The sequence below is a fragment of the Sphaerodactylus townsendi genome, linkage group LG15, assembly GCF_021028975.2.
Source record: "Sphaerodactylus townsendi isolate TG3544 linkage group LG15, MPM_Stown_v2.3, whole genome shotgun sequence".
NCBI lineage: Eukaryota > Metazoa > Chordata > Lepidosauria > Squamata > Sphaerodactylidae > Sphaerodactylus > Sphaerodactylus townsendi.
The window spans coordinates 5,538,078-5,565,968 of record NC_059439.1 but is presented as its reverse complement, the minus strand read 5'-3'; the positions used below and the strand labels follow the sequence as shown (position 1 = coordinate 5,565,968).

Genomic DNA, 27,891 nt, shown 5'->3' with positions numbered 1-27,891 from the left:
TTGGATTTTTCTCTGCCCAATAGATAATTATTAGAAGCTGGCTGTTTGAACTAATTCTTTCTACAGATGAGCACCTGAGAGATATGTAGAATACAGCAACAGTAGTTCAATTAGATCGTGTTATAAAAGTATGGGGGAAAGCTTCATAGATGTTTATTTGTTGAAAATTGGTTTTCATTCATACAGCATGGAAGTAGAAGGTAAATGTTTTAAATTCACGAGATGCTTTTTAAAAGAATATTGAAAACCCAGTTTGATGTTGCTGGTTCAATTTTAGACTTTTATGTGTTCTCAGTGGCTTAAAATTACAGTAAATAGAACAGTTAAAATGAGTTGTTGCAGAAACTGTGGTATAACAGACTGCACGTGGAAAGTCAAAATAATTTGATTTTACAATCAAATGAATCCACTAGTCAATACTTTTTTGGGCTAGCAAGTACACACTGGCACTGGAAGAGATTGAAAAGGTGCAGTCCTTTGTTTTTGCTTCTCTGAGTAGGCTCATCTTCCATTTCTCTATCCTGCCCCAATGCAGGCAGCTATATGGCAAGCACTTAACCACTATGCTTATCGGGATGCAGTGTTCCTGGCAGAGCGGCTGTATGCAGAAGGTATGCACATCCTGTGGTTCTAGGTTTGTGCTGTCAATTTTTCTATGTGGTATTTTCACTTTGTTCATTCAGTTATAGTATATAACGGTATATAAATGTAATAAATAAATAAAATAAAATAAATAGTGTAAAAGTTGGGACTAAAGTATATTCAGCAGGGTGGATAGATTTAAAAAAAGCAGTCTTCAGCACCTCCAAAGCCCAGTTTCAATCACTGGTTTAATTTCCAGTTATATTTAAACATTTCCTAAATAGTTGTTCATGTAGAGATAGGAGTATCACAAAAAATCTAAAGACAACAGACTCCCCTGACAAGCAGAAAAATATGACTTCATAAATAAAGGAGGGCTTCAGAACAGCTTGATGAAGACTGAAAATGCTCCAGGAGGCACAAAACACTGGGAACAGCTGAGTGACTAGTAAAGGATTTGGCAGGTGGGGAGTTGGCTTGCTTAAATCCCAGAATTGCTTATACAGTTCCCTGGAGGGAAGAGGTTTGGATGCTAGGGAGATTTTTTTTAAAGTTCCCAACCCATCCCTGCAATGTCTTGTGAGGTCACAGCTTGTACTGATTTCAGTCTGAATAGGCCGTTCATGCGTCCTCAGCATACTTTTTCTTATTAGGTAAAAGGTTGTGAAATAATATTAAAAGGGGTCATGGGCTTATAACAGAGTGCTAAACAGGTAAAGGCTTATCTGCTTTCAACCCAGGCATCAGTGACTCAAGGACGCTAATGTTTTCTTCCCCCTTTTCTTCAGTGCATTCAGAAGATGCCCTGTTCTTACTGGCAACCTGTTACTATCGCTCAGGAAAGGCCTACAAGGCGTACAGGCTTCTCAAAGGGCATAGCTGTACCACCCCACAGTGTAAATATTTGCTTGCCAAGTGCTGCGTTGACCTCAGCAAGTAAGTTGCACTTTGAATTTGTTAGTACTGTTGGAAGTTGCAGTTTTTTACAAAAATAAGTGACACTATTCGCTGATAACTTTAGATCGAAGGATTGTCACATAACAGAAGTTTATTTCTGTTCTCCAGTACAGTCCTGATAAGCAAATGGCCCTTTGTCTAGAAATAACCAAAGATATACAAACTAAAAATAAGCAACCCCCCCCCCCCCCGCCCCCCAGTCCCATAGCTGGATCCTGGGGCGGCGGTAGGTGGGATTGATCTAAAGTCCTCTGACATGCCTAGATGCTCACAACAGTTCTGTGAAACAAATTATTGTTGAGGCATGCACTCTGTTTGCAGAAGAAATGGGATTCATGTGCATTCCCAGTGTTGACATCTCCATTACTCACTCTGTTCTTTTTATGTTTGTTTGTTTTATTAATACTAATAATTTTTTTACTGGTTTTTTTTAATAGACTTGCCGAAGGAGAGCAGATCTTGTCTGGTGGTGTGTTCAACAAACAGAAAAGCCACGATGACATCGTGACGGAGTTTGGTGACTCTGCGTGCTTCACTCTTTCACTCTTGGGGCACGTGTACTGGTACGTCTGGGGTGTTTTTTCTTCTTAGGAATAACCTGTCTGTCCTTGCTATGCACTCTTCCATTCCTGCTCTTTGCAGGCTTGAGGTTCTTATGCTTCTGTTTGCAGGTGGGACATTTGCCCCCAGCAAGGCACATTAAAAGAAATACCGTATATACTCGAGTATAAGCCGACCCAAATATAAGCCGAGGCACCTAATTTTACCACAGAAAACTGGGAAACTTATTGGCTCGAGTATAAGCCTTCGAACTTGACTCAGTAGCAGCTAAAAACAGAAGATTTGGGAGTAAGATGAGATAGAGTTGCTTAACAGAGTTTGCATTAGGGATGAGCAGCTTTCCAGCACTCTAAGAACACAAATGAACCACTGTTTTCCTCCAAATGTAGAATAATTTTGGGATTCATAGCCATGCCAACCTAAACTTTGCTCCAAAGAAAGTCTTTGTCTTCAGCAACATCAGTATTTGGCAGTAAACTACTGTATACGATCTGAAAAGAAACCAGAGTATATACTACTGTATGAAGAATTGTATTCATCTAGAATGCAATGCATCAATAACCCTTAGGAGAGAAATGCCTCGGTTTCTTTTTACATACACACACACACCCTAATTGTAATGCTGTGCAGGCTGTCCTTACAGCTTGTTTTTACGGCTCTCTGGTGAATTAGAAAAAAAGCAGCAACATGCTTACCGGATCCCCACAGCAGCCCCAGCTCCGGCCGCCATCTTGGAATTACTGTATATAATCGAGTATAAGCCAGGGGGCCTTTTTCAGCATAAAAAATGGGCTGAAAAAGTCAGCTTATACTCGAGTATCTACGGTACTTGTGAGTAAGCCTCTCCAGCTGCTATGTGAATCAACAGTCTGAGAGGCTTGCTTATGATGCTCAAGGCTTGCCCTTGGTTATAAGACAGTCCCAGCCCATTACATAGATCAGTGGTCTAACTCTGTATACAATAATTTTCAAGTACAGTTGGAAAATTTATCGCACTTCAAAATGTTGCTGCCCCATGGAATAAAAAATCCAAGGCGTGCAACACCCCATGGATCAGAGAATCAACCAACTTTTAGGAGTTCTGAATTCTTTCCATAGATTAGAATTATCTTATAAGTTGGGCCCAAGCATGGGGAGTGGTGAAAATGTTGGCATTTTCCCAGGGCCTGTAGGAGAGGTCTGGCTTGGCAGCAGGCCAGTTACTATGATAGGGGCTGCTTCTGTACACAATGATTATCCAAGGAGCTCTTGCTGCTGCAAATCTAAAAGCATATAGTAGTTTCCCCTCATATGTTCCCTGCCTCAGCGTCCTGTGTCTGTCATTACCCTCCACCTCACCAACACAAGACTGTTTTTACTTTCCCTCACCTCCACCAGAGAGCTTTTAGTTTTAACATTAGCTTTTTTCAACATGTAGTTGAAAACATGCAAGTCCTCAGTTCTTCATATGTACCCTATATGTTTAAGGAGTAAAGATTAATTACTTCCTCTATGACAGCAGCCCCATCCAAGTGGTGAGGTGGGCAGCTGCAGCATCATAACCATGCTGCCCCGCTGCTCCCAAAGAAGTTTCCAGGCAGTGCAAGGAGGGTTGCAAAACAAAACAGCCTCCCCACTGCTGAGAAGTCTCTATGGGACTGAACACTCAACCCAAAAGTTTGCATTTCCAGCCCCCGGTGTAACCCTGTGAATGGCCAGGAGGAAGCTGACTAATGTCAGCGACTCCCCAGCCACGCCCTGGACTGCCCCCACTGTACCAGCGGCACGTGCTGGATCCCAGTGCGGGGGAAGGCTGGGGGCAGACGCATGCCTGTGGTTTCACGGGTCCACTGGGGTAAGTGCCCCCGGGAGGGCAAATGTGATGGCGTGCCACTCCCACAAGGCCTTTGGATGGCGCTCCTGGTGTGCTGTTTAAATTGCAAAATCTTCAGACAAACAATGAAGTGTTTTCTGAACCGAACAGAGACCAAATCTGAACTGAATGGAAACCATTATAGACAACATAATGTTAGAATAAAGTGCTACATCTTTCCTTCTGGCGAGGGGCAGGGTCTCATCCCCTGGTGATCTGCTGAACTTTAGAGGCATTTGAAATTAGTGAGACAGCTTCTCCTAGGTTTGAGGAAAAGTGCTGCCTCCCTCTCACCTTGGCTTAGACTTCAGAGATTCTCTGGGGATTTCCAGTGCCTCTGAATAAGTTCTGGGAAGGGTTTCTACTCCTCTGTCACTAGTCGTCCAACTGTCCCAAAATGCTTGCTGCTGCTGATATTTTGGAAAATAGTTTTTGTTTTTCTATGTTTTTTTTCCTCCTACTGAACACTCCTCAACTTGGTTTAGCTGGTAAAACAGTGTGCTTTTTTTCCCTTACAGCAAGACAGATCGGCTTGCCAAAGGATCTGAATGTTACCAAAAGAGCCTTAGTTTAAATCCTTTCCTCTGGTCCCCTTTTGAATCACTATGTGAAATAGGTAGGTTTTGCTTTTGTGGTCTTCTAAAACTGAGTATTTTGTTTCGTTGTTTAAATGGAATTAAAACATCACAATTTCAGGGATGTTCTTTCACCTGGCTTTCCCATAGCTGCAAGCTTCTTTGCTCCCAAGATGCAGGAAGGGAGCAGATACAGATGTAAGGAATTCAACAGGCCACAAAGCTGTATAGACTAGGCGATGTTTGTAATGAAGAAGCTTTAAAGATTAATTATAATAAGATCAAAGTAATGGCCTTTAGGGAAAAAAATCTCAGCAGTTCCACTAGAGTATTCATGGAATGCCCACCGACTAATGCATCCCCTATAAATATCTGGGAGTAATTTTCAGCGAGATACTAATTTGAAAAGTTCATTTGGTAATTACCAGATCCGTGGTCTTGAAGACTACAAGGGCCGTTCTGAAATTTTATTTAACAAAGATTTTTTTGGAATTGATCGAGCTATACAATTATATCCAGGGGTTTGCAACCTGCGGCTCTCCAGATGTTCATGGACTACAAATCCATCAGCCCCTGCTGGCGTGTGCAATTGGCCATGCTGGCAGGGGCTGATGGGAATTGTAGTCCATGAACATCTGGAGAGCCGCAGGTTGCAGACCCCTAAGCAATGCAGTCCCCATCCCTCATCTCTTTCTTTTAAGTATCTGAGCCTTGCCTAAAATGACTCCGGCAGCCTTGATGCAGGCTGAACATGGATTTCCCTCAATTAACTCCCATGTTCACATAGCCATACCAAAATTCTGGAGAAAACAAAGTAATGTTTCCAACAACTCAGTGTTATAAAACGATGCTGTGCAGCAATATGACCTGGACCTTTAATAATGGTATTCTCCACTACTAGTCCATACCAGCAAACTCCTTGGGTGCTCTTATAGCTGACTGCAACATTCATGACGGGATGTTTAAATACTGTGCTTCAATAGATAGACAAGCAATCTCCTAGCCTAAATTGTCCCTTTGGTTCAAATTGATTAAAATTGACCGTGCTGGAACTCCTTCTTTGGTCAATATTTTTCACAAAATATCAGAATGGCTTTCAGTTTGCTTCTTGACTATGCCAACAGCTTTACTTGCTGGATGTTGCTCCCAAATACAACTGGCCTTTTGATTCAGTGTATGTAGAGCACCTGTGCCCGAGCCCCTACTGTGTTATGTTCTATCCTATTCTCTTTATTTAAAACCTAGAGCCCGATTTCTAGCAAGGATAGTGATAGACTTAAACCATTTCTCAAACTCAGAAAATTTGTTCTTTCCATTTGCTGACACTGGCCCAACTATTTCCTACAGCGTGTCACCTTTTGCTTTGGCAGCCAGGAAGATACAGGCCATAATTAAATCCAAAGAGAAAAATAGCTCTACTGATTAGTATCATTTATTTTCTTTTATCGAATTGGTTATATTGTTAAATCTGTAATTATGTTGCACATTTTATTCTTTATATATGCTTCTTTGTGTTTTAGATTGTAATGGCCTGTGGCCATAAACCATAAAATTTTACTGCTACTATAGGGATTCACATTTCACAGAGCAGGAAGGGTATCTCCAACAAGACCATTAACCCTGATAGCTGAAAGAAACTTCATTATTTAATTTGTATTACTAATACTGAGGACCAACAGAAGGGCATAGGACAAACACCTCTGTTCCCACTTTTGATTTTCCTGGAGGTATCAGTTAATGAGTCTTGGCTGTTGACAGAAGGAAGTTTTATGAAGAACTGAATGGGGACTGTAGGACAAATAATAAAAAATACACTTTGTTTTACTGTTTGGTGCAATATGACTTAATCTATCTACCCTCCAAAAGGGTTAAGTTAGCGTGATGCTGCTTATGGCTACGTAAGCAATATCACTTAAGGAAGTCTAGCTACCCTCTCTAACTGGAGCGAGCCGGCTAGTGCTGTGGGAAGCAGAATAATGCTGCATCAGGATTATTGAAATCTTGATCTCGTCCAGAAGAATCCCTTGTAGAAATGTGGGGGGGGGGGGGGGGGGATAATATATTGCATTTGGCAGCATAAGAACCAGTTGTGAGGTCCCCAGTAGTTTTTTCACCAATCTGTCTCTAAAGATCAAAAAACAGAAAAAGATGCCAGGTGACATCTTTATTTACAACTTTATTGTTATGTTAAGCCCCTACACGTTTTGCTGTATAAGCTTCATCAGGAGGATCAATCAAAACATAATTTTATAAGAAATGCAACTATTAAAAGAATCACATTTTTAAAAACAACGAACTGTTGAAATTACTATCGAAGAGAGTAAAATAAGCTCAAGGGAGGACACATATTGATCAGAATATAGAATGTGATAAATAATCCATACACTGGACATGAAAAAAGACAATACAAATATGACACAGCTACAGACCAGAGTTCCTTCAGGCCGGCCCTCTCCATAGCAGTTGAGTTGTATTGTTGAGTGGGGGATCACACTGAGCAAGGTCAGGAATCCCATGTCATAAACTAAAGTCTGCAACCTTAAAATCTTCTCTTCTCTGCCACCCTAAATGTCCATCTCTTCAACCACGCAGGTGAGAAGCCAGACCCTGATCAAACTTTCAAGTTAACATCAATACAGAATTTCAGCACCTGCTTGCCTAACACATGCACTACAGTGGTGTCTAATCACAGCATACCCCACAGGCAGCTGGAGACAGTTCTTATGGAAACACCACAAGACACACTTGTAAGTTTCTTTTGATTGCACTCATTTAACCATTGCCACTCACAGTGATTGCTGATTGAAAAGGAATTGTGTGCTGCCTTTAAAAAATGGTTTTCTGTTTCAGGAATTAAACAGACTCAACCTGGAATCCTCCAACTCTAAATATTCCTCCAACACAGATTCCTCCATGTCTTATATTGACTCAGCTGTAATTTCACCAGATGCTGTACCTCTTGGATCAGGAACTGCCTTCTTAGCTAAACAAGCTCAAAACAAACCAAAAACTGGCCGGAGTCTTCTGGGTGGACCAGCTGCTCTGAGTCCGTTAACGCCAAGGTGAAGAATTGGAAGCTCTGTATCCCCTCTGGTCAGCTGTTGAGCACTGATACATGAAAGACATCCCGTAGTATCTTTAAAAGACTAACGGATATATTGTGTCATAAATAGTCACAGACTCTAGCATGCTTTATTAAGTGCATGAAGTGTTATCCTCACTTAACAGACAAATGATGGGAATGAGAGGGAGAACTGGACTCTGAAATAGAAGAGGTCTAGCATGTCTGTCAGTCCATGTTTGGTGGTGGAAAGGGGCATCGTTCTTCAGTAACTGGAGTATCCCTTTTGAAGTGTGGTTCTCCCTTTTGAATTTATTAGCAAATTTGGTTCTGTTCATTAGATCTTAATTGAGGCCACAGATTTAACTCCCATTTTATGTGTTTGTTTAGCTCAGTGGTTCCCACCCCCTTGGCTCCCAGGCCACAATCCTTGGTGCCCAGTGAGGAGAGTGTGCTGCTGCTTTTCCTTTAAAAAAAATATTGCCTTGCAAACCAATGGTGATAGGGATCTTTGCCTTGGCTCCCCACCCCCCACAGTGAGGAGAGTGCCGCTGCTTTTCATTTAAAACACGCTAATCACCGCATGGCAAGGATGGAAGGACAAGACCTTTTCCCTGCCAGCTGGGCCAGGAATCCTAGCCCACCTACCACCCCCAAATTCCTCCCTTGATATTTCCACTGCCCCCCCCTCCAATGTTTCCACTGTCCCCAAAGTGAAGGGACTGCCCACTTTGGGAATCCCTAGTTTAGCATAATTATTACTGTTGTGAACGTCCACTGTTTTTATTTATTTATTCGATGATTTCCCAAGCAGGGCCCCCCAGGTGGCTAACAACTAAGAAAAGAGTAATAAACACATAAAATCAATTTAAAAGCTGAAACAGCTAAAACACACACACAAGTGTATATATAAGAGAGGTGCTTAAAAAAGGCAGTGGGAGAGGGGTTATTGAAGGAATGTCAGGTGAAACAAAAAAGGGTTCACCTGCTGACAGGTGATACTGATAGAGAGGAACAGATGAATGTCCCTGGGTCCCACAATCTTGGCAGCATGACTGAAAAGGTCCTCTCTTTGGTTGCACTTGTCTAACCTCACAAGGTATGGCACTCGAAGGAGGGTATCAAATGTCCATAGTGGTTGGGTATGTTCAGGTGAGAAAACATGGTCATAAAGCTTGCTGGCCTCAGACTGTTCTATAGAGGTCAATACCAGCATATTGAATTGAGACTGGCGACAATTTGGGAAAATTTGAGCCAAATCTGCAGTGATGTGGCCCCTGTAACCCACTCCAGGTAACATCCTGGCTATGTAGCTCTGTGCTAATTGAAATTCCCAGCTACTTTTAAGGGCAGCCTCACATAGAGTACATTGCAGTAATCTAAACTGGATATTACCAGGGTGTTGTACTGTGGTGGCCAGATCTTTTCTGCCTCAACAAGACTGCAACTAGATAACCAGCAGAAATGGGCAAGGGGCACTTCTGGTCACGTGGTTATCCAGTGGCATCCTGATACTTATACACATTAGAGCTTTAAATAACCTGTATGTTGCAGATCTTTTGCATCTTCAATTTCACAACCATTTGACTCCACTCTTTACAACTTATGTTTTCTTACCTGTACTATGTATGCCTGTCTTTCAGTTAGGATAACTCTATATGCATCTTTTGAAGTGTGCTCTAGTCTGTGGAAGCTGTGCATTTAATGTCACAGGATGATACTGCTTTGGCAGCAATGGGGTACCATAACCACTTTGCCACAACTGGAACAGGAGATGTTTATGGGTGTAAGAGAGAATTTCCTATTGTGTGATTCAGCTGATAAAGCAGTAGAGACCCAAACTCATCTGCCTGCCCTGCTTGATCTTGAGTCTGCTGAAGGGATGCTGAGAGCAGGTTTCCTTTCTGTCTGACCTACTTCACAAGATTCCAGTGGGATATAGATCAGTCCATTTTGCCATTTATTCATCAGAGATGCATCCCTAAGTGGGAGGGCTAGAACTGCCTTCCATATTTTGGTTCTTGGTACCTAACAGCAATACTTCCATATGCTCTTGATGAGCTTGGGAATTACACTGAGAAAGTTTATTCTCTAAAATTTGTCCAAGTTTCAAAAATGGGTGGTGGCCCTTTGTGACTGGATTTTTAAAAAATCCTCCTAAGCAGAGTTATACCCTGACTTTGATGTACTGTGATGGTATAACTACGCTTAGGATTGTGCTGTAGGGGCTTCTACTTACGTGTTTAACTATTTGTTTTTGATCACTGTCACCTCTTCATATTTTCTAAGCTGGTGCAAGCACACCGTCTTCTAGATTATACAGTCTTTGGTGTTCTTATTTAGACTATGAAATTCTTCCTTTTCTTCCCTTCCTCAATCCACTTGAACATTTTGTCAGCTTTGGAATCTTGCCATTAGAAACCCCTAGCCCTGGAGATGGATCCTGTTTACAAAACTGCACAAATTCTTCTTCCGTAATTGATGTGCCACCTCCAGGAGCCCCTTCTAAGAAGGTATTTTTGGTATGCATGAGAAATTAAAGAGGGGGAACGATAACATTCTGGCAAAGGGCTCTAAAAGTTTGTGAAAAGATAACCTCAGTGTATTGTTTCTTCATCCCCCCCCCTCCTCCAAGAACCATAGCTGGAATTTCATTGTAAATGAAAAATATGGTTTATCTTTATAAGCAGCTCTATGTTTAATAATATTTTAAATAATTGCTGTTGGTTTTTCAGTAATATTGAATGTGTGTAAGACTGTGTGAAGAATCTGAATGTTAGAAATCCGGCCCAGAGGATAAATGTTGACATCAGAGAAGTGAGGATGAGTAGGAATTTTTCCTACCAGTGGAAAAGACACAAGAAGTCATATTGTTATAAATCCAGAAACACTTTATAAAGAAACAAGTTTGGAGGAGAAAGAAAGATATCTTAAACCAGAAAGAAGTTCTCTTATGTATGTTTTGTGTTTGTCAGATTTTTTTGTCAACCCTCCAAGCTTCTATGTTTTTTGCTGCATGAAATGTGCACCTCTAGATTACCCTTGTACACAATCATTGCATACAGAATGATTGTTGACTATCCCTTAAGCATGGACACAAGTACATGATTCCTGAGATGGCCAGCAAAACACAGTACTGCCACAAAATAGATGAAGTGGGAATGGCCTCATGTTATCTTTTCTTGGCTAAAAATAAGGCAAACATCCTAGTATTCAGGTGAAACAAAATCACATAGAATCATGCCAGTTTGCTATCATTGGTTTTCTAGAGCAGCTGTACTGTACTGGGTTTGGCTAATTGGGCAGAGGGATGAACAGAGGACCAAGTACTGTCCCCTGAAATATTTATGAGACAGTGTGGGTTATCCTGGAGGTGACCACTATACAGCAGCTTACATATACCATCTTTTGATTACCATACAGTGACCTGAATTGCATGATGAATTTATTATCTTATCTAAAATTTTAATTAATTAAAATGATTTAAAATGTTTAGCAAGAGCCAGTGTGATGTTGTAGATAGGGTGTCAGACTACCATTTAAGAGACTCGGGTTCAAATTTCCATTCTTGCTGTGGAAAGTTGCTGGGTAGGTTACCTTGAGCCAATCATACACTTCCAACATAACCTACCTCACGGAGTAATTGTTGGGATGAAATAGTACAGAGGAGAATGATGTAAGCCTCATTGATTCCCCATTGGGGAAGAAGGCAGGTATAAGGTAAATAAATATTCCACTTTCCCCACCCCCCAAAAAACCTTAAATGTAAAATAAGTCTCAAGTTACACTTACAAATAACACCCTGAATGGACTCAAAATGCAGGTGGCACAAGTAAAGTTTGTGGTTGTTAATAGTATATAAGGGCCATAACTATATTCTATATTTTAATATAGACTGTCACCAGAATAAGCCAAGCTGGAACAAAGTCTGTCTTCTCTCAAAGCGGCAATAGCCGGGAAGTAACGCCAATTCTTGTTGCACAAACTCAAAGCTCGGGCCCCCAGACAAGGTATGGAATGTTTTCACAGTCCTAGGCTAGAACGTTAGCGCCTGCTGTATTTTATGAGCTTATCCTGCTTTGCCAGTTACCCATATTTTGACTTCAGCAGGACAGGGTGGGGTATGCCTCCTCTCCCACTTTTCATAAAGAGCAGTCAAGAGATTTTTTAAACTTCTCTTTTTTCTTAGTACAACACCTCAGGTATTGAGCCCGACTATTGCTGCTCCGCCTAACGTGCTGCCTCGAAGAAGTTCTCGTCTGTTCTCTAGTGACAGCTCTACCACAAAGGTAAAAGGGCGCCCTGAAGATCAGACAGCTCCCTGGCGGGTGGGGAACAGCTGGGGAGTGAAGCTAGTCATTAAACTAAGGTCCAGAATGGGAACATTTAACTGGTTTAAAAGTGTCATTTAAATGTTACAATTGTAGATAATGCTTAACATTTTATGAATATTATAGAGGTTTCTTACGTTTGTGCGCAGGCATACTTCTCTGACTTTTACCATTGTCCTCCTCTACGTTCTTTCCTCTCTGACTAGTAGCTGCCTTTTGAGAAATTGATTTGTTTCAGTTTATCCCTGAAAGTAGGTAACATTCTGAAACGATGCAGTAAAATCATGCTTATAGGTTCTCAGCAGATCATTGGATCTCCTGCCAGTGCTCCTAAACAGTTTTGGACCCATATGTCAGAGGCATCCACCTGCCTCATGCACATTTTGCCTTTGCTTGTTACCCAGACCTTGTGAGGCGAGAACTGCTTTATGTACAAGGCTGCTCATACAAAATGCTGCTATAATTTTGCCCGATGGAGAGGGTAGAACAGGCATGGTAACTATTACGGGTATCATTCATTCCGCTCCCCAGTCACACAGTTAATTCTGCTATAGAAAGTATGTCTTTGTTGTCTTGAGCCAGCATGGTGTAGTGATTAAGAGAAAGTGGACTCTTATCTGGTGAACTGTATTTGTTTCCCCACTCCTCCACATGAAGCCTGTTGGGTGACCTTGGGCTAGTCACAATTCTCCCTAAATTCTATCAGCCCCACAAGGTGTCTGGAAGGAAGGGAAGGAGTTTGTAAGCCACTTTGAGACTCCTTACAAGTAGAAAGAAGCAGGGTATAAAAATAAGTCTTCTTCTTGGAATGTGTCTAGTCTGTAGATGGATAAAAGGTACTGCAAGAAACCTAAGTAACCCAAAGCCATCTAAAATTCTTCTGAACATCTGGACATATAATATGTTCATTGTAAAGTTTTGTTTGCCATTTGACTGCTAACTTCATTGTGGATTGTGTGGGTCAAGAGGGGAGGTATCATCTGGAAAATCCTACTTTGTAATGGGCTGTTGTACTGGGTGCCCTGTTTGCCCCTTCTACTTTTTGTTCTTATTTCAGAATAAAACAGTATGCAAGTGACTTACAAATAAAATACAGAGGTTGTTGTGGGTTTTACAGGCTGTGTGACGGTGGTCTGGTAGATCTTGTTCCTAACATTTCGCCTGCATCTGTGGCTGGCATCTTCAGAGGTGTATCACAGAGAGAAGTCTGTTATACACTGTGTCCAGCGTATAACAGACTTCTTTGGACACAGTGTATAACAGACTTCTCTGGACATACTTCTCTGGACACAGTGTATAACAGACTTCTCTCTGTGATACATCTCTGAAGATGCCAGCCACAGATGTAGGCAAAATGTTAGGAACAAGATCCACCAGTCCATGGCCACACAGCCCAGAAAACCCACTACAACCATTTGAATCCGGCCGTGAAAGCCTTCGACAATACAAAATACAGAAGGTTTGTCTAAATGTCTTGTTGAGCACTGCTCAATATATTCAAGACCTCCTCACATAAAATACAGGATTTAGATGTGTGGATTTTAAGATTCAGACCCCAAACATCTTTTTTCTTCCTCCCTCACATAATTTTTTTTTAACCATTCAGCCATGAAGAGTTTTGGAGAATTTGAAAGCTTGTACAATGCTTTGTTATTTGATTGGAAAGGTTATTGCATGTCTTCTGTTTTTGGGATTTTGCTTTTGACCAACATGGTTACATTCTGAATACCATGAATTACTGTCCTCTTTTGGCAGAAGGGTAAGAGTTCTTACATGTATTCTTTCTCTCGTAGGAGAATAGTAAAAAGTTAAAAATGAAGTTTCCACCGAAAATCGCAAATCGAAAGACAAAGTGTAAAACCAATAAGGGAGGAATCACGCAGCCAAACATAAATGACAGTTTGGAAATCACCAAACTTGATTCGTCCATCATTTCAGAAGGAAAGATTGCCTCTGTAACACCACAGATCCAGGCATTTACATTACAGAAAGCAGCAGCAGGTGTGTAAAGCATTCCTAAGAATTCATTCCACGTAGCTTATTTGGGCCATCCTAGCAACATCTAGAAAGATATAAAAATTCCAGGTGGGAACAAATAGGATCTTTTTCATATCTCGTCCAGTTAAAGTGATGCCAGTGCTTTTAATGCTTCCCCAAGAAAAGAGAATTCCACGGTTATGGAGAGCTAGTAACAAATATTGCATATTTCTTGCATATTGAAATGAGTGTGTTGCTTCATAGCAGGGATTTGAACATAGGTCTTCCCCACCCTAGTCTTATTGTCTATCCACTAGATTGCGCTGCTGGTCTTATTTTAGAAATGTTTCTTTGGGTGGGGGAGTATTTGGCATTTTCATTTTGGTGTTTGGCATTTCCACCTTGAGCCACAGGATGCCGGCACTTTCAATCTGCTAGGTTCTTCTTGAACTCTTTTGTTCTCCTGTGTCCTTACTGCATTTTTCTCCTAGAAGGTTTGATGAGCCTTCTTCGCGACATGGGAAAAGGGTATTTAGCCTTGTGTTCTTACAACTGTAAAGAAGCAATTCATATCCTGAGTCATTTGCCTTCACACCACTACAACACTGGCTGGGTGCTGTGCCAAATTGGGAGAGCTTATTTTGAGCTTGGGGAATATATGCAGGTAAGCACGGCATGAAATAACTTTTATTCTTGAGCTGTCTGTGTGTGCTGAAGAATAGTACAAAAATTGCCCTTAAAATACATAGGGTCCTAATTTTAATTACAAAGTTTTTTGTTACTTTCACCTTCTCTTTAATCTATCTTTGTCAGACTGTGTCAGTTTTAAATCTTTGCTTGTTCTCAGATATTCGGTTGTGAAAAGGAAATGTGTGCATGTAAACTTCTACTTACCTGCACACAACTTTGGGACCAAGGAGTGTATGAAAACATAAGAAAATGGTCCCTCCTGTAGCCGTCATGTTGCAGAAGGCAACAAAGGTGAAGTCCATAGGGCCTGCCTGCTGCCTTCCCAAACAGCAGTTCTATAAGGAAATTTTACTTTGCATAGCTCCGTATGAGGTCTTGAAGGCACAAGCATGGCTTCCCAAATTCCCCATGCTAAGCTTTACAGCCTTAAACTTCCATATAGAATGTTTATTTTAAAGGCGGGAGGTAAGGAACTTTGTGATAGCTCAGTAGGCCTATTACCCTACAGGAAACTCCAGAGCCTCAGAATATGTAATCACCTCTCTGTGGATGATTCATAGGCTGGACTGTTCTCTGGCCAGTTGGGATTTGCAAACTGAGTTGTAACCTGGTTGCTTAGCCCTTGTTGACAGCAAGAAGCCCTGCCCCCTTCCCCACATACACGTTAAATGTCAAACCAAGGACAGATTGATTTAATCTTTTTAAGACCTGGTTGGAACACTGGGGAAAAGGGGCTGACAAGACCTTCACTGGAGTTGGGGCAAGGTGGAAGTGCCAGTAAAGGGGTAGAATATGGGCATAGAGCTCATATTACAGTGGAAAAACAAACTTCGGGGATCGGGCGGTATAAAAGCCGAATTAATAAATAAATAAAAATAAATAAACTCCTGTAGGTAGGAGGGTATATTTGACTCCACTGTGACTTTTATGTGAATCTTGCCACATAAGCTGTCTAAATGTGTTGCTCTTTCATGATGACTCTTCATGGTCCTTTTTAATAAAAGCAGCAGTGGCGTAGTGGTTAAGAGCAGGTGCATTCTAATCTGGAGGAACCAGGTTTGATTCCCCACTCTGCTGCTTGAGCTGTGAAGATTTATCTGGGGAATTCAGATTAGCCTGTGCACTCCCACACACGCCAGCTGGGTGACCTTGGGCTAGTCACAGCTTTTCGGAGCTCTCTCAGCCCCACCCACCTCACAGGGTGTTTGTTGTGAGGGGGGAAGGGCAAGGAGATTGTAAGCCCCTTTGAGTCTCCTGCATGAGAGAAAGGGGGGAATATAAATCCAAACTCCTCTTCTTCTATTTGCAAAAAATAGGGTGGGGGGGGTAATGGTGGGGGGATAGTTGGTTGCTTCTTCCTCTTTTAAAATCTGTTTTCTCACCTGCATTTATTTGGACAGTTTATTTTACTTATGTAATCATTTGTTGGCTGCACAGGGAGCCTTTGACTTACTTCTGTGATCAAATCAGTTGATAATGCACAGCAGTGATTCTTTGTTGTGGTAGTTACTGAAAACTTGGCAAGTCCCAGTGATTATAAGAACAAAAATCTAGTTAGACGCTCCAGCCAAGAAGAGTAAGGAAGGCTACAAATAATAACTCTGAACTCCTCTTCACTATAGCAGCATCCTTGGGATAATTTTTAAAAATCTCCCAAGGATGCTGCTATATTGAAGAGGAGTTCAGAGTTATTATTTGATTTATGCCCCAGCCTTTCCTGGCAAGCAATTAATCAGTCCTGGTGTCCTAAATGGAATCTATTAGATATCTGCAATAGTGCGCCACATTAAAAAAAAGCACTGTGTTCTTCAGGGGTCTGCAACCCATGCCTCCAGATGTGTTCATGGACTACACCCATCAGCCTCTACCACCTCATGGAGATTTGTGTCTCCTCAGCCTGGTAACCCATGGCTCTCCAGATGTTCATGGACTACAATTCCCATCAGCCCCTACCACCATGGAGAGCCGCAGGTTGCAGACCCCTGCTTCAGGGGAACCCAAAGACAAAAGGGTTGAATGCTTCCAACAAACAGCACTCCCTCCCCAAGGGAAAACACATTGGCAGAAGCTGAAGGAGCAGATGATGTGCACATATATTGTGCCACAAAGTGATCCTGTGGAAAGGCCTTTCCTCAGCTTGTACTGCTCATATATGCAGTTTGCTCATTTGTCTCATAGGCCGAGAGGATATTCTCTGAAGTAAGAAGGCTTGAAAATTACAGAGTAGAAGGCATGGAAATCTACTCAACCACACTGTGGCATCTGCAAAAAGACGTGGCTCTTTCAGTTCTTTCGAAAGACTTAACTGACATGGATAAAAACTCACCAGAGGTAACTACTATGGCCATTTTAATTCTCTGCTTGCTTCAGTTTCACTCCTCGGATGTAGAAGAACATCGTCTGAAATTGTTTAAAGGTGTTTATCAGCTCTAGTGGGTGAACCTGCATTTGTTGAAATCTTTCCTCTCTCACTAGTGCTACTTTCTACCATTCTGCTTTGCTCTCTGCCAGGCATGGTGTGCTGCCGGAAACTGCTTCAGTCTGCAACGGGAGCATGACATCGCCATCAAGTTTTTCCAGAGGGCTATTCAAGTTGATCCGAATTATGCTTATGCCTACACTCTCTTAGGACATGAATTTGTTCTGACAGAGGAACTTGAGAAAGCATTGGCCTGCTTTAGGAACGCGATCAGAATGAATCTTAGGCATTATAATGCATGGTAAGAAATATTTTTAATGAGAAAACCTGGAGCAAGTGTATTAGATCTGTCTCCTACGACATGTGACAGAGGTCTATCAGCAGTCCCTTAGGAGCTCTTTGCCTTGCACATGGCCAGTGTAGGCTTCTATGTGTATAATGGTATATTTCAGACATCATTTCAAAAGAACTTTCCTTGGGTAATAATGGAAAAGATGTGTTTAACCTCACGCTATGCTGGAACCATCATATGATGACTGAGTTCTAAACCACAGAATACATTGTATGGAGCTGGGGTGCCTAACATTTTGAGCCTATGGGCACATTTGGAATTCTGACACAGCATGGTTGGCGTAGTAACAAAATGGCTACTACAAAATTACTGTCTTCAGTAACACAGTGTATATCTTTGTGCTGTGGCAGTTGCCAAAGCAACATTTCAAATATTTGCACGGCCAATCAGAAGCCTTCCTGAGCAGGCACCCCAAAAAGTGTTGGTGGATGTCATGGCGTCCAAAGGCACCACACTGGGGACCCCTTGCATAGAGGTTGTAGGACTTCAATATCATGGTGCCTTTTTTGCCCAGCAAGTTGCTGTCTGTGGAATTGGTTTTGTTTGGCTCAGACTCAGTGATGCTCAAGCAAAAACGTAAATGGACTTAACGAGGGGTATGGCTTGTTGAAATGGTGCTTAGGGCATGCCTGGGGTACACACCCCCCCACACACACACACAGAGCTGTACCCCACTCAGTTGGAGAGTGCAGCTGAGTTCCAGTGAGCAAAGCTCGCCCCACCTCCAACTTCCTTATGGAGGTTGGGAGGGGGACCAGCCAGGCTCACCCTGTCCCCATATCCATGTAGAGCTCAGGTGTGAGGCCAACCACAGCCTGATCTCCACATGGAGATTGGAGCAGCAAGGGCCCATCAAGCTCTAAATTGCAGGCTGGAAGCGCAACCCTTCATATGGAGCTCCAGGGGGTGGGGGGAGCATGGCAATGTGCCTCCTAGGAAGTGGCACCTGGGGTTCTAGCCCCCTCCTGCCCCTCCTCACTATGCCAGTGGACTTAGCCCAGTTCTTTCATGGCACCTGGGGCTTTGCCTCCCTATATATTACAGTGTCCAGAAATAGGTTGCACAAGGTCTTGTGCAACTTGAGAAAGCATTGGCCTGCTTTAGGAACGCGATCAGAGTGAATCTTAGGCATTATAATGCATGGTAAGAAATATTTTTAATGAGAAAACCTGGAGCAAGTGTATCAGAACTGTCTCCCATGACATGTGACAGAGGTCTATCAGCAGTCCCTTAGGAGCTCTTTGCCTTGCACATGGCCAGTGTAGGCTTCAAATGGGAATACAATAAGTATGGGAATACAAATGGGAATACAATACAAATGGGATTACAATACAATAAGTCAGATTTAGCTCAGGCAGCTACCATGGTCATTTCTTGCATTTTTCCTCGCACAAGATCTCTGTTGCAAATGGAAATTTTGCCCTGGATTCTGCCCTGTGATTGCTGTTAATACAGAAAGATTTGTAACTTGTCACAATCTTGTTTTCAAATTGGCAGGTATGGTTTGGGAATGATTTATTACAAACAGGAGAAATTCAGCCTGGCAGAAATGCATTTCCAGAAGGCGCTTCACATCAATCCTCAGAGTTCTGTCTTGCTGTGTCACATCGGAGTTGTACGTAAATTGCACTTCCTTGTTCTCCTCGCCCACAAAAATTAACACCAGCAAATCCGAACTTTAAGCAAGATCCACTCTTTTCAAATCTGCTGTTTTGTAGGTCCAGCATGCCCTGAAGAAATCTGACAAGGCTTTGGATACTCTCAACAAGGCCATTAACATTGACCCCAAGAACCCCCTTTGCAAATTCCACAGAGCCTCAGTATTATTTGCAAATGAGAAGTACAAGGTGAGTACAAAACGGTGGAAGTTGAGCTGTGCTGCTGGCTTGTTCTTAATCAGTTACCTCATGTATGACTTCTGTCCCCTGAAGTCAGAAGCAAAACTTAATAATTCTAACCGCATTCCAGTATATTCAGAAAAAACGTATAGGGGCTCCAGGCAGCCACGTGGATCCAAAGAAAAATCCAAAAACAGAAGACACATAACAGCTCTTGCTAAGACCAATCAAAGCATACTTATTCTTTCCAGTACTGGAGGAGCATGCCCATTATATTGGGCACTGTGAAACTCAGGGAGGATAATGCTGCTACAGTTGTCTTGTTTGTGGACTTCCTACAGGCACCTGATTGGCCACTGTTGAACAGCATGTGGGACTTAACGGGCTTTGGCCTGATCCAGAATAGTTTTTTCTTATGCCAGTGTGGTTCTTAAAACATCATAAATCATCTTCAGGCTTTCTAGTCTTCCTCATTATTTTGGCTGTTAAAAAAAAAAGAAGAAAGAGGGATGGGGAGAGGGAGAGAAGGAAACAATATGTTTGTGGGCTTAAGGCCTTGTTTAAGTGTCCTGCATACAACACCCTGCAGATTTAATAGGCTCTGGGTAAAGTGGAATCAAGTCATATCTTTTGCTCCTTTCGGAAGAATAATTTGAGGACAAAACTCGCAACCTGACGTCAATTCCACCCAGTGCCTAGGATCGTGGCCTGAAACACGCATGCACACACGCACACAAAATTTTTAAGCATCCATCTTAAGAAAACATTGTAGAAAACTTGAACCTTTACAAGTGTTTTGAGTCATTCTGGCTGGTCTTAAAAGATATTGCATGACTTGTTTTGGGATTTTTCTACTAAAAATCTAAAGGTCTCACTTCTATGGCCACATTACCACACAGTTGTGACAAGTATCCTTGTGTCACATGTTCCTATACCGTAGGGCAGGGGTCTGCAACCTGTGGCTCTCCAGATGTTCACAGACCAATTGGCCATGCTGGCAGGGGCTGATGGGAATTGTAGTCCATGAACATCTGGAGAGCCACAGGTTGCAGACCACTGCTGTAGGGTCTGATCCTTAGCCTTTATATTGGTGAGTATACCATGGTGAATAAAGGGAACCTCCATTTTCAGAAACCCAATTCTTAGTAGGCAATATTGGGTGACATTCATTCTCTGTTCCATTTGCTGGGCAATTGGTTGATTCCAGGACAATTGGTAGATCACTGTGTGAAACAGGATGCTGGACTTGATGGACTACTAGTCTGATTCAGTAGGGCTCTTCTTTTGTTCTTATTTTCTATATTCAGACGCTATGAGAAAAAATGTTCATGACACTCAAATGCTGCTTTTTGCTGTGTCTACATGCGTCTCTTTCTTGTGGTACACAATCAAAAGCTTCCTGGCTCACAGCAAAGCTTTAGGTTGCCGTGATACAGGAGCCTAGACAAACAAGTTTGTTTCCTTGGCCACAGATCAGGATACTAAATTATGGTTTAATCCTAGTTTGTGGGGAAGGAAACAAACCTCTGGTTGTCCAGGCAGCCATATTCAGATATCCTGGTGAATTGATCAGAGGCTTCCAAAACCAGAATGCTTCCAATCACATACAAGTGCTGCAGCTAGTTGCATTTGTACCCAGTGCAAATGGAGGCTTCTCATGAAATCTGTACCTGTTTATGAAGAAGACAAAAAACTTGCAGTTAGATTTGATCCAGTAGCACCTGAGAGAGTTTCGGGATGTACACTTTTGAGAATCAGAGCTCCCTTCCTCAGACACAATAGAGTGTGTTTTTTTAATCTCAGAAGGTGTGAGGAGTGTTGTAAAGAACTTTTGTAAAGGATGCAAAGTGCAATGTATTTTGTAATCCACTTGATTAGAGTGAAAATGCTTGGGGCAGCAGATTAGTATCTGTAGTGAGATAAAAATCCTATGTCCCTGTTCAACCGTTGTGAATTAACTCAAATCCAGCAATCTTATGCTGTAGTTTCCCTTTGAAATTTCTTTGTTTGAGGACTGCCATTCTTAGGTCAGTAATGGAATGGCCTGGAAGACTAGCAATAATTCTGGAGAGCTCAACTGACAAGGTGCTTGAATTTGTCCAGCTCTTAAGCAACATGACAGCTTCCTGCATACTACAGTTATGCTAGCTCTGGAGTGATGTGGGGTTTCCAGGCTGTATGGCCGTGTTCCTCTGAAGATGCCAGCCACAGATGCAGGCAAAACGTCAGGAGAAAATGCTACTGGAACGCGGCCATACAGCCTGGAAACCTTGCAACACTCCAGTGATTCCGACCATGAAAGCCTTCAACTGTGCTAGCTCTGTTTAGAAAATATGCCTCTACTAATCACCTGTCCTTTCTCTATGCCCATGCTCTGTTCATAAGATTTTTTAAAATCTGCCTTTCATTGTCTTTCCCTGCCCGTCTCGCTGCCTGTAGATTTCCTGTGTTCCCTGTTACACATTTCAGACTTCTGGGCTTCTAGGAGATCAGAAGGGTTGGGATGTTTTCTTCCTAACTGGATTTAACATTTCAGATTCTAAACTCATAGAAGATATATTTGTCAAACAGGTGAATAGAATTGCAGGAGTGGATGTGAAATCAGTTTTACTTTAATGGAGATGCCAGATCTCTTGAATATATGCATTTGCGGTACATGGCTCAGACATCTCAATAAATCACTCAATTTGTTCTTTTCTTCTCAGTATGCTTTGCAAGAACTTGAAGAACTGAAGCAGATTGTTCCCAAAGAGTCTCTTGTTTACTTCTTGATAGGAAAGGTAACCACAAGCCTGAGAATTGTCTTCTAAATGGCATCTGTAAGCAGGGGTCCCCTGTATTTCCTGATTCATATAGGAACAGAGTGATTCGTGGCTATGAGGTGGGCTTTGGTACAGTGTTATGCTTACTGAGGGTACAGTCTCCTGAAAGGGCACCTACTAATGTTACTCCATGATAACTGGCAGTTGTATTTGTAGAGGGGTTCTTTAGTCTGGAATTGCCATTCTTTGTTCGCTATTTTAAGGTGGAAAATTCAGATTGTCTTCCTGGTATCCCATTGCATTCTGGTAATTTCTTTGTTGTTTTTCCATATTTTTCAGGATTGATTGTGGCAATTTGTAAAAAATGCAATCACTATTTAAGGTTCTCTGGGCTGAAATTATAGTACCTTCCTGCTCCTTCCAGTTTAATTAACTTGTATTCATTCATCAGCTGTAAAGAATCAACTCTTGTTTAAGAAGGCTGGTGGGCTGGACTTAAATACTGCTTTTCTCATTGTAGTCAGTCATGTTCGCTGCTTATTCACGTTGTTGTTGTTGTTTTTGACTTATTAGCATAAACAAATGCAAAATATATAAATGCAAAAATTAGCAGTGACCAGCTACCAAGTGAAAACTGTTCCAAGTGGACTTCCTCTCCTGTGTTGATGGGTTCCTATGGGGAGTATAACACTACATGTTCTATGAAGGACTACCTTTTAAGCTCTGCTTGTGGCTAAACTCATTAAAAGAGATTATCTGCAGCATGAAGAAGTCAGCATAGTGTGCTGGTCTTTGAAACCCTCTAGTGAGGGGATATTATCTTAAGACAACCACGTAGAACCACTTTTAGTTGAGTTTGATTCAACTAAGTGTTCAAAATGCCGTTCAGATATACCTGCATTTTTGGGAATATGCCCTCTTCCAGTGCATACTTTGAACAAGACCTTCAGCTTACAGGAGGACTACAGCTTTTCTGTCTGCTCTGCAGATCTGTGTTTTTTTGTTTGAACTGAGAATATTTGCAGCTGGTTTAGAGAGAAGAAAATGTCTATGTACCAAAGAACTCCATGTGTATGTTCTTGAACATGTGTAGGGTCACATGGATTTGTGAACCCCTCCTTAATTACCATATATCCCTCCCTCCTTTTAATGATAATAATGATGCCATAAGTATCAGTGGCAGTGCCCTTAGTATAAGCAGTATTTAATTCATTGTAATGTATGTCCACGTGTTCAGTAACTTGATGCAGGAAAGATTATGATAAAATTTACAAATATTACTATGTAACTGTTAAAGCACTGCATCTCTGGTCTCCAAAAACAATTACAATGAAGTAGCTTGTGCAATTTCCAAAGTACCAAGTCTCACGGAGTGCTTGGAGTGTTTGCAGTGAAAGGTTGGTTTTCCCAAATCATTGGAGAATGGGAATCAAAGAATCTTTGATATGTCTCCCATCAGTGCATGGGTGTATGGCTCTCTTGCACTGTGCCTTATTTCTCCCATTGGCTACAGTTATCTACCACTAAGTGATTGCACTACCAATCTCCACCCTCTTCCTGCTTTTCTTTGCCTCTTTGGCTTTTTTGGGGAAAAATCCTGACATTTTGAAAATCATACTTTAAAAGTAATCATACATTTTTTAAATTTCCATGATCTATCTTGAGTGTGTAGAATTTTGAATTTGTTGATACAAAATTTTGCTTTTCCTCCTGTGGGTAAGAGGTTGTTCCACATATGGTTAGGTCCCACTTGTTGGTTCTGGAAGGCAAGGCAAACTAGTTTGTCATGGAATAGGGACCTTCCCTTATATTCCCAGTTGTCTTTTTGTTTGGTACAAGTTTCTCTTTCCACACAGAGTTGTGCATTCAATTTTTTCCTCCTGTTCCTGTATTGCTTTTGCAACATCTGGGTATAAAGAGCGTGATTCCTCCTCCTAGGCAAACTTGTTTGCCCTGCCAGGCCCAAGAGGTGAGTTTAATCCTATGCAGAATGACCACAAAGAGAACAGAAACAAAAATAATTTGCTCCAAAGTACACACAGCTGGCACAGGCAACTTGTGTAGCAAAAAACTTAACACTACATGTAGACTTAACTCAGTCTCTGTCCCTGCAGGTTTATAAAAAGTTAGGCCAGACCCATCTCGCACTGATGAACTTCTCCTGGGCAATGGACTTAGATCCGAAAGGAGCCAACAACCAGATCAAAGAGGCCATTGATAAACGGTACCTTCCTGATGATGAGGAGCCTGTAACACAGGAGGAGCAGATCAGTGAATGCTGCCCATATGAGTCAGGTTGGGTTTTTCCCGTTTACTATTTTTCCCTTGAGTTAAAATTAGAGATCATCCATTGTGTGACCTGGAGCCATTGTAACCCCATGGTTTTTTGAAATGCAGCATAGTGTGCTGGTCTTTGAAACCCTCTAGTGAGGGGATATTATCTTAAGACAACCACATAGAATGCAACAGCCTCATAGATTGAATTAAAGCAACAGAGGCCACTAAGTCAGTTATGAGTGGTGAATGAATTCTCTCTACTAGCATTCATTCTCTAGACTCAGGCTTCTGACTTAAAGGGAAAATCAAAAACTTATTTATTCCAGGTCCAGTGTAGAAACCTTCTTTCCCCATCCAATAGTCACTCAATGTTTTTATTTTAAAACTTTGTTTGAATGTAGTCCAAATGTGAAAAAATAAGATATAGGAATATTAGAGGTTCACAAATTACATTGGCATATGTAAAAGCTGTTATGGATAAATGAGATTACTAGATAATACTAGAGAATTTAGATATTCTGTCTAAATTAAATCTCATGATTCAAAGTTCTATGTCTCCTCACCATACATATGTAGAAATTTGCAGGAAAGATACCATCACTGAATCAAGATCTGAAAAGTTCCTATATGTCAGGGTGCTATGAGTATATAGCATGCATGTGAGAAAAGGACATCTTTCTACTGAATAGTTTATTACATGATGTTCCTCTGGTTATACTTTATATAAGTTATACTTTAGTGTTAATGTAGCTTAAGAAAGCAGGGAGCCATTTACAGGATCAGTTTTCTGTTTCCTGGGTTTGCGCTGGCAGACAAATACCTATTCATAAGATGTTACTTCTGAGATGGTTGGTGCTAGCCAAATAACTTAAGGACTCTAATCATGCATCAGAACAGTGGGAATGGGGAAAAAATTCTGGTGGTGTTTCAAAAAGTTGTAAGCAGACTGAATGAGCCATTACTAATTTGAGCCTACTTATGCTAAATAATGAAACAAGGCTTATAAAAACACATACATTATAAATACCATGCACAATTTATATTAAATTCAATGAGAGTCTCTAGTTGGTCTGGGAATCACGACTTTCTCAGATTCCCAAAACTGCCCTTTTCCCCCTTTTAAATAAAACCAATCTCTAGATCTCATGATGGAATCAAGGGGAGGGGGAAATGCCTCTTCATTTTCATCTTACGGCCTAAACCTGAGGAAGAGGCTTGAGTTTCAAGGAATGTGAGATGGGGGAGGGAGGAGGGTTGGGGTTTGAGATAAGTGCTGACCCATCACCCTGCCCTGTGGCTACCATTTCCTTTACTTGTATATATCACTGCTATTCCTTTGTCCACCACCATGGCTTAACCAAAAATGGACTAGAATTTTTTTTTAAACACAAATGAAGTAATGATGTGTTTGTAACTGTGAAATGTTTGAATAAATAGAAAACAGATATTTAGACTAGTGGCTGCTAACAGGTCTGGTCACAGCTTAATAATATGAGCTGGGGCTTTATGTGGGGGCTGACCTGTTTAGGAGACTCAAGCGGAAAAGGGTTAACCAGAAGAGAACTTGTAGTTGTTTAGTTTTGCTTTTCTAGTGCAGCACACATGTGAAGAGCGGAAGCTGCTGGGGATTGCAAAGTCTTCCATCTGAATCTTGTCTCTGCCATAAGTTCCATGGGTATCTTTTAGCCAGCCTCTTTCACTCCATCTCTGTTTCCTCATCTTCGTTATGCAGATTATAATAGTGAATTAACGTACAAATGTTGTTGTGCAGCAAGCCAATGTGATATGAAGATCTTTGAATTAAAAGTACAAATGGCTCATTATCAGTAGTAGTCAAAAACTGCTTGAAAGCTTGGCAAGTAGGAGACGTCATGTCTGCATAGATCGAAAGCGGGGAAGGTAAACTGTAGTTTGCCCTCTGAGACACGGTTGCTGCAGGATGAATTTATAGGAGGGAAATCATGTGGTGAACACCATCTGGGGGTAGTAATGTGTTATATCCATTATCCCAGGAATTAGTGGCCTGAAAACATATTTTTGAAGGTATGTAGTAAAATGGTCTGTTCCTATAGCAGGGGTAGGGAACCTGCGGCTCTCCAGATGTTCAGGAACTACAATTCCCATCAGCCCCTACCAGCATGGCCAATTGGCCATGCTGACAGAGGCTGATGGGAATTGTAGTTCCTGAACATCTGGAGAGCCGCAGGTTCCCTACCCCTGTCCTATAGCATTTTGCCTCTATAGTGTATGCAGTGTTCATGTATATGGAAGAAAACCTAAATTTTTTGTGCCTTTTTTCCACCAAAAGTTGGCACAGACGAGTCGCAGGCGAGCAGTATGACTGACGCAGATGACACACAGCTCCATGCAGTTGAAAGCGATGAATTTTAACTTCGAAAGCTGGATTCTGAGCTTGGATGTATGACTGACTGAAACTGTTGGGTTTTCCCTTCCCTTCCTGCCCCAGAGAGCTAACATCGTTCTAGTGCTCTGCTGACACTGCAGGTTCATCATTCATCAGATTTTAATGGACACAGAATTAATGGCAATGGATTTGAGGCCATTATTTGAGTCTGACTCTTTGGCTCTTTCACCATTTTGTAAACATGACTTTTTTTTAAAAAGAAGGAAAGAGGGCTTTTTGTGTTCTTGGATTTTTTTTCACCTATCATGGAAGAAAGATTTGCTGTTTTGGGAGCTGGAAAGTATGAGGGAGAAACTGATGAATCTCTTTCTCCAGAAATGTGTCTTAGTTTTGACTCTTTCCAGTAAGCAGAAACCTGAATTTCTCCATTTCCACTTTCTTCACTGTGGAAGTTACAGGACTAGAATATGTTAAAGACATTTTTGAATACTGTTATAGAGTGTAACTTAAATACCAGAGAATGTAAATGACTTTGAAAGCAACAGTATCTTCTGTGAACAAACACGTTGCGGAATACAAAGCCCAGTGTCCCCTGCTTTTAGATTTGTAAACTTGCCAGGATAGAGACTTCCATAGAATACTTTAGTATTCCATCCAAGAGTTAACTTTTACTGAAAACTTCCAAGGTATCATTTGTCGGTATTTGCAGACAATTCAAGACAGTAGCATAACATGTTGTTTCCTGGGTATTAACAATGGCATCCCACACTTCCGGAAGTTAAAATACTCTTGCAGCTGTAAAAGCAAAATCCTAGAAAAAATTAGTGTGTAGATTTGCAGTGTTGAAAGGATGCAATTAAATACATCCGCAACAACAGAGAATGCCAAGAAGACAGTGGAAGCCTTAATCCAATCAAAACCTTACTATGGTGGTGCATCCCTCACCTGTTTGAGGCAGTATCCCCTTCAAAACTATTTTGTAAAGTGTTGTCTGAATGAACAGATGCAAAAAAATGTGCAATTATCTTTTCTTTCTTTTTTTGTTTGGGTTTTTTTATCTTGTAAGTTTGAGTACTTCCTCTATGATGTCTTGTATGAATTTAGATCCCAGGAGGCTATTTCTGTGAGGAAGGACGCTAAAGCTGTGTTAAAGAAGCCAAAAATTTCCTCCTTTGTAGCATTCCTGCAACAAAGGTTGGTTGGCCTTTGTGCAGTGACCATCAAGAAAGTGTATGATACCCTTACAGTTTTAAAAAAAGCAAATTATGCACAATAAAATGGTTTAAATTTCA

General features: G+C 41.4%; 1 protein-coding gene across 2 annotated transcripts; it reads left to right on the top strand.

Annotated features, from left to right (window-relative positions):
* Positions 1-27,891, top strand: CDC27 (cell division cycle 27). 2 transcript variants are annotated; one of them, XM_048517601.1, is made up of 18 exons: positions 1-611; positions 1,371-1,518; positions 1,977-2,102; positions 4,471-4,568; positions 7,120-7,274; positions 7,378-7,589; positions 9,987-10,101; positions 11,483-11,598; positions 11,778-11,877; positions 13,713-13,920; positions 14,391-14,560; positions 16,765-16,917; positions 17,098-17,306; positions 18,855-18,972; positions 19,076-19,204; positions 21,901-21,975; positions 24,072-24,252; positions 26,543-27,891. In XM_048517601.1, exons 1-18 carry the CDS (start codon positions 530-532, stop codon positions 26,623-26,625), a joined length of 2,478 nt encoding a protein of 825 aa, XP_048373558.1. In that variant the 5' UTR covers positions 1-529; the 3' UTR covers positions 26,626-27,891. The 2 variants fall into 2 exon arrangements, with proteins under 2 accessions (XP_048373558.1, XP_048373557.1); XM_048517600.1 differs by having other exon boundaries at positions 14,388-14,560.

Excerpts from the sequence above, each read along its gene's own strand:
- CDC27 (XM_048517600.1), top strand. The coding sequence starts at position 530 with ATGCAGGCAGCTATATGGCAAGCACTTAACCACTATGCTTATCGGGAT. Across the intron at positions 612-1,370 it reads AGAGCGGCTGTATGCAGAAG|TGCATTCAGAAGATGCCCTG; the intron begins GTATGCACATCC and ends CCTTTTCTTCAG. Across the intron at positions 11,878-13,712 it reads GTGACAGCTCTACCACAAAG|GAGAATAGTAAAAAGTTAAA; the intron begins GTAAAAGGGCGC and ends TTTCTCTCGTAG.